This window comes from Myotis brandtii, unplaced genomic scaffold (assembly GCF_000412655.1).
Source record: "Myotis brandtii unplaced genomic scaffold, ASM41265v1 scaffold111, whole genome shotgun sequence".
NCBI classification, from domain to species: domain Eukaryota; kingdom Metazoa; phylum Chordata; class Mammalia; order Chiroptera; family Vespertilionidae; genus Myotis; species Myotis brandtii.
Genome location: NW_005353789.1, coordinates 4684911 through 4696917, shown reverse-complemented (window position 1 = coordinate 4696917; position 12007 = coordinate 4684911). Strand labels below are relative to the sequence as shown.

The window sequence follows — 12007 nt, the reverse complement described above, 5'->3', positions numbered from 1 at the left end:
CCTTTAAAAAAAAATTATGTAGTTTTAAGTAATCCTTTACTGGGCTGAAGAGTCTGGCTATAAAAGCTAGTCCTAAGTAGTTGTATGAAAGATAAAGCATTGGCCTGGGAACAATTTCTTCAATTGCTTTTGCACAGATTTCCCCCTCAGATTGTCTTTTCTGAAATGATGGGAAACTGTATTCCATCCTATTCTTCTCTTGGGTCTAGTACAGTTTCAGAACAGTTTTGATTTTGTTTTGTTTTTTAATTGACAGGTGATTTTTACCATAGGTTATGGTCTTAAATTGTATGAAACTCATGAATTCATAAAAAATGTATGAATACAGATTTAATCAATAGATCACTAAGGCTTGAAAAATGTTTGACAGACCAAAATTGCACTCCAGGAGCAGTTCCTGCCCATTAACTGCGTATTATAAGCTGCATATCAAAAATGCAAGCCCATTGGCAACTGAACGTGTATTTTCAGAAATTGATTGAATGAGAATTTACCCACTAGAGCAGAAAGACTCCTAAAGAACTGTCCTAGCCTGCCGAAAGCATAGCATATTTTAAAGACTTTGCTAAAGCATAAACTAACTTTCTCTGAGGGCTGTAGAAGAATTTTATACTTAGTATAATGGGGAAAATTTTTTCTAGATATGCATAGTTAGTAAGTTTGCAGTGAACATTCAGAAAGGTTGGAAAAGCCATATGGAATCTGATCATTAATGAAGCAGAATATAAAGGGAGAGGAGCAGGTGAGCCTATTCTTAATTAGAGTTCATTAATGGGATGTCGGGAGAGACAAAAGGCAGAAATGGGATTCTATGTGATTTGCTTATTAATGGTGGTTCTTCTACACCGTTTATATGCACTGCAAGTAAACAAGTAGGGGAGGGATGCTATGGATTTTGTAGTTAGAACAGATGGGTTTTAATCCAAGCTCACCACTTACTGGCATAGTAATCCTTAGCAAGTTACTTAACTCTCTAGAGCGTAGTTTTTTTCATCTGTAATATGGGGAGGGTGATATAAAATTAATCTTAAAAAGTTAATGGTGTTTATATGTACCAGCCAAAACTACAATAATTCAGCCCTGGCCAGTGTGTCTCAGTTGGTTGTCATCCCATGCGCAGAGAGGTTGCTGGTTCGATTTCCCGTCAGGGCACATGACAGGGTTTCGGGCTTGATCCCCAGTAGGGGGCGTGCAGGAGGCAGCCAATCTGTTTCTCTCTTATCGATGTTTCTCTCTCTCTCTCCCTCTCTCTTCCACTCTGTAAAAAACAACCTAATAAAATACATTAAAAACTACAATAATTCAAAACATGATACCATCTATAATAATATTGTATAATACATGTCTAGGGATAAATGTAACAAAAGGTGCATAATTCTAGGGATAATTAATGCTATGACTGATTACAAAGAAAATCCAAAAGAATCTCTTGACAAAGTATTATAAATAAAAGAATTTACCAAGACACAGATAGAAGATCAATAAAACAATAGCATTGCTATACATAAGCAAACAATAGCCAGTAAATGTAACTAAAAATAGCTTATAATGGCATTACAAAAATCATGTCCATTGGACAAAATCTAACAAAAACCAGGCCGTTCTTTCACAGGGAAAATTTATCACTTCACTAACAGACATTTTAAAAAGCACTAAATAAATTACGTGTTTTCCATTTTCATGAATAAGAAGATTTTGTATCAAAAAGGTTATCAGTTTTCCCACAAAATGATCTTTCTGTTCAGCTGAGATCCAATCAAAAGCCCAGTAGCCTTTTTATGGCTTTTGATAAGCTGATTCTTCAATATATAAGGAAGAACAAAGGGCCAAATTCTGAAAAAGAATGATAGGAGGGTAGGCATTTGTCCTATCTGATATCAGGCTTTATTATGAAACTGCACTATTTAAAGCAGTGTAGCACAGGAATATGCTGAAGAGTCCAGAAACAGACCCACACATGGGACAATATAAAACGGATGCAGCAAGCTAGTTCTGTGGAAACGAGAAACTGATTAAGACATGGATCTGCACAAAATGAGTACTCGTGGAAAAACAAAAGAACTTGTACTCACACCCTACACGGATATTAACTCCAGGCAAATCACGTACTTAAGTATCATAAGCAAAATTTTATAATTCTTTTTAGGATATAGGTGAATATATTTATGATATTGGGAAAGAATTTCTTAAACTAGAAACTATAAAGAAAAGATTGATAAATTTGACTATATTAAAATTAAATTTATGTTTCCTAAAACACACTATAATTATAAAAAACTGACAAGTTAAAAATTTGGAAAAGGTATTTGTAACACATATAACCAAAAATAACACAGAAAAGATAAACAATATCTGCAAGTCAAAAAGCAAAAGCAAAGCTAATCCAATAGAAAATGAACAAGAGACATTAACAGGAATTTCAGAAGATGAATCATAGGGCCAGTAAATCTCAGAAGGGATATTCACCTTCTTGTCATTAGGGAAAGCAAGTTCAGGCTACATATCATTTTATACCAACTCAATTGGCAGAAATTTAAAAATCTGACAACACCAACTGTTAGGAAATTGGTCTAAGGAAGGTTTTTGACTTTGCTCATGGAAGTATAAACTGGAATGACCATTTTGGGGTGAATATATACCTTAACCCTTTCACTCCTAGATTCCTATGCAAGATAAACTTACACATTTATACTAAAGAATATGCACAAGAATGTTCATAGCAATATTATCTATTACAAGCCAAATGCCTATCGCCAGGATAACAGATAACTTGCAGTATATTTACTCAATGGAATATTAAAGAACACTCAAAACAGATGAATTATTTCTTAAACAAATGAACTATTGCTACACAAAACAAAATTGATGGCTCTTAACACTCCACTATTAAATAAAAAGAAAAATAAATCCCACAAAAGGAGAGTCTAACTGCCTTTCATAAATATTAAAAAACCACTAAAATATTTTGTAGTAATATATCAAACTATATTGCAAAATTCTAAGAAATAAGAAACAATATTCAGGGTAATGGTAGACCCAATGACAGGATAGAGGAAAAACACATAGACAAATATTAATCATCAAAGTACTAGTCCTAGTGTTGAATCGATGGGAGATAATACATTTATAAATAATAAAAAGAAAATGACAAAATGAATTAATACAGAAGGGGTAAGAAGGTCTTCAAGTAGAAAAGTTACATGAGAACAAGCTCTATATTCTTATAAAATTTTTAAATGTATTTTTTTTATTGATTTCAGAGAGAGAGAGGAGAGAGGATAGAAATGTCAATGATGAGAGAGAATCATTGATCAGCTGCCTCCTGCACGCCACCTACTGGGTATTGAACCATGACCTCCTAGTTCATACCTTGATGCTCAATCACTGAGCCATGCCTGCAGGAGTTAGAAATTTTTGCATCTACAGTGTCGTGGATATCCCAAAATAGTAATTTCTTTAAATTATGACAGTATTTTCAGAAAAAAAAAATCTAGCTGACTTCACACTTTTTCAAACCCAGCAGCTGCTTGAGATTGGAAACATTATAATAAGGTGTGCCAGACATGAAAAAAGTATTTCTTTGCCAAATTTGCCAGTGAGGAATTTAAAGTCAGGAGCTCTGTCCTTGTACTCCATTGCCATTCTGGAAGACAATATTTAGAACTCTCAGCTGCCTTTTTAAAATTCACTTTCAGGGAGTACTCACAGTAATTAAGAGGTAGTCTTTTGGAAGTCTGCATATTGTATTTGACACCCCATGTGGAAAAATAGAGAAACTTTTAAAGCATAAATTTAGGGAAAATTTTCTGAAGTGTTGCAGTCTCAATGAATTTGAGTTTCCTCTCTTGCTAGTGTCAAAAGATGTGAGGAAATCTGGAAAGTTCTGTGATCTTGCCTTGAGGCTCTGAACAGCCAACTTAAAAAGGCCTCTGAGGCTAGAAATGAGAACTGATTAAAACCACCAGATCACTACCTACCCGTGCTCACATTTCTTCCCAGGACCTCAGCTAACTGTACAACATAGCTGTGAACATTTGCACTTGAGAGTACACCCAACTATGCAATATTGACCTTCACTGCTGCTATGGTAGAGTGTAAAGTGCCCCCGTGTTCACATCAAGTGCTCTGAAAGATGAGTGACTTCCAAGAAAACCTTTCAAGAAGATGTTGCCTATCTTCTAGATATTCCCAAAAATATCCTTGAAGAAAGAGGAAATTGTTCATTAACACATTCAATTGTTGTCCATGTAGAAACACAGAAAGCCAACTTTATTTCCTGGTTAGCAATAAAGAAGGAAAAAGGAAATGGTCTTTTCAGTCCTGATAGGACGAAACCCATAACATTCCCTAAATTCTATTTAGCTCAAAATTTAATCATGTTGAACATTAAAGTGAGTCATTGGCTGTGCTAAGTAACTTCCATTCTCTCTGTTTTGCAGAATTTTCTTTATCATTGTATTAACATTATAAGAGAATTTTACCTGTTTCTAAAAAGGAAATCATCCTTAGAAACTCTAGAAGAAGCCTACAACTGTGTTTTCAGAAAGAGGACTTTTATCTCTGACCCTGTTTTGTTCTTCTCTAGATGCTTGTAATAAAAACGAGACCTTGTGTGGCTCTTCTAGTAACAATAGAGTTTTATGCCCCATGCCTAAGGGGCATTTCCCCACTGATATCTTGAGCTACTCTTGAAAAAAGAGATTATCAAAGAGGCATTTAGGAGGAATGAGTACTGGGATTTTCCTGCAGTTTGAAATGGTGTTGCTTTGTCACAAAGAGAAAGAGACATCCAATTAGCAGAGCAGGAATCACCTTGATCTTTAACTGCTGGAGTATTTATTTCTGCAAATGTGCATTCCTGTCTTCCCTCATATTTGCCTGATTAGGATGATTCTTCCCCCGACTCTGAGATCTGGATTCAATTAAGTTCTCTGCCCATGTATGGGACTCTTTTAAGAACCTCAGGACTTGAAGTGGAAGAAATCTCAGAGGTTGCCAATTTCACGATGGGAGATATCAACAACCAGAAAATTAGGTATGTAACCACTTTGTATTACCTGACAGGATTTTTTAAAATTGTATAAAGGGCGACACCTGCAATAATGTCAACATTAAAAATTTTTAATATAAAAAAGTTAACCTTGACTTTGGATGGTGAGCACACAGTACAATATACAGATGATGTATTATAGAACTGTACACTTGAAACCCATATAATTTTATTAGCCAATGTCACCCCAATAAATTCAATACTTTTTTTTAAGATGTGGAACAAAATTTTTAAAAGTTAATAACTAAACAGTAACTCCCTTGAAAGATTATATTGCTTCTGGCCCCATTTTTTTGTTGTTGTTAATCCCCACTTTAAGATATTTTTCCATTGGTTTTTAGAGAGAGTGAAAGGGAGGGAGAGAGAGACACACACACACACATCAATGTGAGAGAGACATATCGATTAGTTGCCTCCTGCACCTGCCCCGATCAGGGCTGGGGACCAAGCCTGCAACTGAGGTATATGCCCTTGACCAGAATCAAACCCAAGACCCTTTAGTTCATGGGCCGATGCTCTATCCACTGAGCCAAACCAGCTAGGACCTGGCCCCATTTTCAAACAATGATGCACTCATTTACTTGGCTTCTCAGTGTAGCTCATTCGTTTGATTCTTCTTTTGGCCTCTGTAGGTACTCAGCCGTGTTTGAGACCGAGGGTCAGCTGGTCACGGATAGCTTCCATTTCTCTGTGTCTGATATGGACCACAACCGACTGGAAAATCAGATGTTTACCATCATGATCACTCCTGTCAAGAATCCACCTCCAGTCATTGCCTTTGCTGACCTTATCACGGTAAACAGTTCTCAGATCAATAGACATCGAGTGCTACAGAGAGCTGGAATATGTGGGGATGTAAATGAAGGATTTCTTTCTGATAAATTGGCTGCCAACTTCTTCCCGCAAGGTTTCCAGGCAATAGTATCAAGATATGCATTCTTTTCAATCATCAAAAAGTAAGAAAATAATTGTATGCAGAAAATCAAATCATTATATCGACATTGTGTAGTCAACACATATTTATGTGCCAGACATAAATCCTAGCTGTGTATAGAAGAGGGAGCAAAATTAAAAATGGGATATATCTTTAAGGAGTCTATAATCTAATGTTTGCAGCAACTAAAACATAGGGATATGGAAAATGTTCCCCCAAGTCACTCCTTAAATTAAGTTGATACTTATCACTGTTTATACCGTGTTAACAGTTCCATGGAGTGGGGAGGCTATGGGAGGCAGTTAGATAATAAATCCTAATCATGAAGTTACACAGACATGAGTTTAAGTGCCTGTCCTGTTACTTATTAGCTGAGTGATCTTGGGCCAGTTATGTAATCTTTCTTAGCCTCAACTTCCCCATCTTTTTAAAAAAATATATTTTAATGATTTTTTACAGAGAGGAAGGGAGAGGGATAGAGTTAGAAACATCGATGAGAGAGATACATCGATCAGCTGCCTCCTGCACACCCCCCACTGGGGATGCACCCACAACCAAGGTACATGCCCTTGACCGGAATCGAACCTGGGACCCTTCAGTCTGCAGGCCCACACTCTATCCACTGAGCCAAACCGGTTAGGGCTCAACTTCCCCATCTTTAAAATATGAGTAATTCTAGAAGGTTGCTTTGATGATTAATAAAATAGCATTTTTTTTAAAAAAACAGTACAGTACTGGCATGGTGTAGGAATTCCATAAAAGTTAATTCACTTTCCTCATCCTGCTCTCTGTACGTACCATCATGCCAAAAACTCAGGAGCTTTTCTGTTTTTTATTGAGCGACTCAAAATTGATCAAACTGAGCTGTTTCTAAATGATTCTGATGTTCCACCCATTTTCCCATTTCCACACCTGGGGCAGCCATTTGGACTTTCCCCATTCCCAGAGCCAGGTCATATCCAGCAGGCTAGCAAAACACACCAGACTGGGCTTGCAGTATGAGCACACAAAGCCGGGCCCCAAAGGCGAAAGTTAGTGTGAGCAACTGCTTTTACTTCCACTGATTTATTGTCCTCATTGACATTAAGATAAGCACTAGCTTTGAGATATCTTGAGCCTGGCAAATATGTACTGTAAAGGAGTAAACAGGACTTTTTTCTGCGTGGGAACACGTGTAGGACAGTCCCCCTGACGGTGTCCGGGGAGGACTGGATGATCACTCTCTAGCTGTGGGCTTTTGAATGTTGATATGGGAGGAAGGCAGCGTCCTGTGTGTAGGTGTGCAAGGTGGGTGATTGGAGTGGGCCAGAGCCGCTTTATAACCAGATCCATCATAGAAGGAAGCACGGCTTTGAAGGGAGACACTCGAGTCGTTGTGTCTGAGTGTCGCTTTGCGAGGTGCTGAGAGATTGCCTGGCCTCAGCAGCGTGCACATTCCTCATCTCGTCTGTGGAGGATCTGCCTCCTCAAAGAAGTGAAATTGGTGCCAGAAGGTCACCCCAGGCGGCACTTTGCAATTCAGTTCTTTTTACCGCAGTGCAGTTGCCTGCATCCGCCCAAGGACTCTCTCTGCAATCTTTTCTTTCTCAGGTTGACGAGGGAGGGAGAACTCCACTCTCATTTCACCATTTCTTTGCTGCTGAAGATCAGGACAACCTACAGGGCGATGCCGTCATTCAACTAAGTGCTCTGCCCAAGTACGGCTGCATTGAGAACACAGGAACAGGTACCGCGGGAGCTTTGCTGTAGAATTGAAAGAAGGGGGGTGGAGGGGTAACCACCTCTGAGTAAACCTGGACATGGGCAACTAAAGAGGAATGGAAGCATTTCAAAGAAATGGAAGGAAGGAAGTTTGCATCCACTCATCAGAAATTTACTGAGCATTTTCTGTGGGCCGGGCACTTTTTAAGCACTAGGGACATATCAATAAACAAAACAGCCAGAAACCACTACCTTCATGGTGCCTTAGATCCTGGGAGAAAAGGGGAGGAGTCAAATAAGAAACCTAACAAATGAGAAAATCGTGTAAGATGTTAGGAGGTAAATCAGTGCTATGGGAGGAGAATCGAGCAGGGTCCTAGCAGTAGGGGTAGAGGGCCTTGTGGATTACACTCAGAATTGAGTGTCAAGGAAATGAAATTTCTGCCCTTTTATTGTGAGGCAGCAGCAGTTTAGAAGAACCATAGCTTATGTCTCCACTCCTTCTAAAGATATGACATGAATTAAAATGTGTGCGTGGCTATCTGTGACCCTCCTCAGCATCCCTCCCTGCCACCATCTGGTTGGATCCACCACCCTTGGTGGTTATCACAGAGGAGAAGTGAGATGTGTACCATGCACAGGCCCCCTGAGACCGCAGTGACTGGCAGCTGAGATAGCCCCTGTCAGGTTACACTGAGATTCCTGAATGCAGCAGCACTTGGCTCTAATTGGCATGCAGCTAGCAGCTCCCACAGAGAGGCCATTGACTGAAGGTGTCTGCGGCCAGCATGGTGCCTGAGATTTGAGGCTGGTTACAGGAAACTGATTTTGCAGTGACCATGCGTTCCTATAGAAAACCTTGGGTCTTTCCCCATCTTTCAGTGTGTGCACTTCGCTTTGTTTATCACTGAATTTGATTTATCTCCACAAATGCTTATGCTTGACACAATGGATGTAAAGATGAATAGGACACAGCCTCTGCCCTGAGTGGGAGACAGATAGGACGACTGATACGTTACACAACACATAAAATGCCAGTACAGGGAAGGGAGCAAAGCACTGAGAAAGTACATAGAACAAAACAGTTACCTGTGCCTGGGGAGGCAGGAAAAAGTCTAAGGGAGTGACGTTGGAGTTGGAACTTGAAGGGTTAGTGGGAGTTGCTGTGGGAAGAGGGAAAATGGCATTTCTCGCAGAGGGAAGGGCATGGACAAAGGGTGGGAAGCAGCCAAGGATGGTTGCCTCTGGCCTTCTCTTCTCTCTAGATGGTTTCTTATTAAGCCTTCCTGCCATGGTTTTATGTTAACCTGGAATGCATGCAGAGGAGTGTTTCATTGGTCCAGAAGTCGAATTTCTGGCAAGCCTCAGCCTCTCTAAAGATGGTTCTCAAACTTTAATGTCCATGGACTCACGGGGAGGGCTTGTGAAAGCACAGCTTCCTGGGCAGCCACCAGAGGTCCTGCTGGAGGAGGCTGGTGAAGCCCGTGTCTTCGCATTTCTCACTAGCTCACAGGCGATGCCACTGATTCTGGGCCAGGGGCCACACCTGGAAAACTGCTGCTCCACGTTAGTGTGAAGCTGGAAGTAAGGAAGAGATGGTCAGGGGGCGAATTACTGTCCCAAGGCACAACATTTAGGGACTCTTTCCTTTGCTCTACGGGTTTTAAGAACCGAGTCTGTCTTATGCATATGAAACTGGCTACCTAGGTTTAGAATGCAGCTGATCAGAAGAATGTCTTTATAAAAACATTAGAAGGAGCAGCTTAAACTTCTTACCAGCAAGACTGGAAGGAACAGAATAATTATGTTGTTAAATATAAACTCTAACAGCCTGGAGTCTACATTCATTCAGTACCAGCACAACCAGGACAGGACCCACCTTGATTACCTCTAGGCACCACTGTGCTCCAGTGCAATGCAGGAATAGATGTTCATGGTGATAGCCTGCCCACACTGACAGCTAGTTAATTTGCATACCGTCTATTTGTTTTAAGAAGGAAAGGAAGCACAGAAGAACAATTTCTGTGAAAGAAAATAAAAGGTGTAGTTTTAAAAATCAGAAGGGTTGATGCTGAGAGCTTCAGTGACAGATTCACTTGTTGAGTGGCTTGTTTTTCAGTGACAGAAAATAAGTCATTATTCTGTTTGCATATATTTATAGGCATTATTTACTTTATTCATACTATGTCTGACCTAAATAATGAAGCCATATTTATGACATTACTGGTAATCAGTGAGAAGAGAAAATAAGAACTGGAAGGACATATGGACATTTCTTCTGGAAACCCTAAACTGTGCGTCCTGGGGATTAGACTCCTCTATGCTTCTGGTGACAAGAGCTATCAGATTTGAAGGGTAAATTTATGTCATTGAAGAAAAAAAAAATATTTGTCTTGAGTTCTTAATTCAAACAAATGATAAATAAAACTTTTTAATTCCTAGTCTTTCTGTTGGGAGGTCAACAAAAATGACACTGTCTGCAATTCAGAAAGTCAGTGGCCTTTTAATATATAGCCTGGCCTTTGCAAAGGGCTATGAAAGAAGGAAAGAGAAGGCCTTGCTGCTTTCAGATCTCCTGTCTCTACTTTCCTTTGTTGATATGTCTAGGGAATGTTTGAAGACACAGGGGTTTCCTTTTTTTGTTTGTTTTTTAGAAGAAAATGTGATAACAATTTGAAATCAATCAGAGAGACTCAGACAAGTAAGAGGCAAGTCATCCATCATGTAGACAGTGCTTACTCTTCCCCTGGGTCTTTTACGGTCTGTGGCAGAGGCTCTCAAACTTTTTAAACAGGGGGCCAGTTCACTGTCCCTCAGACATTCCACACATGCGCACTGTGGGCCCGGGACGAGTCGGCTGCTAAGCAGGACAGGCAGCGGCGGCAAAAACACCCGGCGGGCCGGATAAATGTTTTCGGCGGGCCGCATGTGGCCCGCGGGCCGTAGTTGAGGACCCCTGGGTGGGGTTGGGATGAAAGGAAGAGTTAGCTAGAGCCAGCACTTCCTTTGGAGCTCTGGATGGTCCTTGAGCATCTCAGTACCTGAATGACACCTGAGCTCTGGATAGTCCTTGAGCATCTCAGTAGCTGAATGGCACCTGAACTCTGGATGGTCCTTTGAGCATCACAGCAGCCCTGGTGGACCATCCCAAAGACTGAACTCTGATCCATACTGAGGTTTCCTTAAGGAACTGAGAGGTCAAATGAAAACATACTTAAGAAGTGTTTCTTACATATAAAGGTATATAGTCAACCTTTCCTTACGTAGAGAAAGAAAGTTCCTCTTGCAGGATATGCCAAATAGAGTGGTCTTAAAATGGACTAAAGCTTAAGGTAGAACATTTGCTATTGTGTCATTACTTGCCCCAGTACTTATTTTATCAAAGATTTCTAACAAAACAGCCATGGATTCTGTGCTATATAAAATAGTGACATTCTGAGTGCTTCCATGCATGTTACCCCATTTGATTCCCTGTGGAAATTGCAGGGCAGCTGTATCCATTTATAGATGAGAAATAGTGGGGAAATGGTGATCCAACCCAAGTCTTCCAGTTTCTGGTCTTGTGCTCCTTCCATACCCCAGCCTTTATCCTCACACATGCTTTCATCTTTTGCTGATAATGCTGTCATGTTTTCCAGTTCAGCCTGGGAATCAGGGATTGGTGGAGCAAGGTAAAAGTTCTCTCTTGTTGATGCAGGTGATCGTTTTGGTCCTGGAACTACTAGTGACCCAGAGGCGTCCTTCCCAATTCAAGATATTCTGGAAAACTACATTTACTACTTTCAGAGTGTTCATGAAAGCATTGAGCCCACTCATGATATCTTTAGTTTTTATGTAAGTAATGGAAATAGTCATTCGGAAATCCACAGCATCAATATCACCATCGAGGTAAGGACTTTGGAGAAGTTGGGCCTTTGACCATAATATCCCACCGTGAAATAGCTTTATATAAACTGAAAAGCAAGGGAGATTGAATTTGACCTTCAGTTTTAGAGGTTAATTTGAAAAAATAACCCTTACCTACTGAAATTTATAGAATTAAGGCTGGCATTTGGGGATGGTCTGACCTAGAAATCTAAACTTCCATTTCAGGGTAAAATCCATTCGTTCTGTGTGAAAACAGTTTGTGGGGGTCAGACAGATAAACCTGGCTAATCTCATATTTAGATGAAAACTAACATATGCCAATTTCCCCCTGAAATGGTTCTATGTGCATATTTGCTTTCTCTTAAGTTTTTAATGCATTTATTCATTAAATTATAGCATCAAAGAACTATGTTCCTTGATACTGCATTTATTTTTACTGGAGCACTACATAGGCT

The 12007-nt window shown here is 39.8% G+C and overlaps 1 protein-coding gene across 1 annotated transcript in view; it reads left to right on the top strand.

The window, feature by feature from the left end:
* The window catches only part of FRAS1 (Fraser extracellular matrix complex subunit 1), a 466232-nt gene that overhangs the window by 364953 nt on the left and 89272 nt on the right, over positions 1–12007 (top strand). Inside the window, exons 39-42 of the mRNA XM_014544766.1 lie at positions 4887–5035; positions 5683–5845; positions 7575–7710; positions 11383–11573. Coding sequence (XP_014400252.1) covers positions 4887–5035; positions 5683–5845; positions 7575–7710; positions 11383–11573 — 639 coding nt within the window. The remainder of the gene's footprint in view (positions 1–4886; positions 5036–5682; positions 5846–7574; positions 7711–11382; positions 11574–12007) is intronic.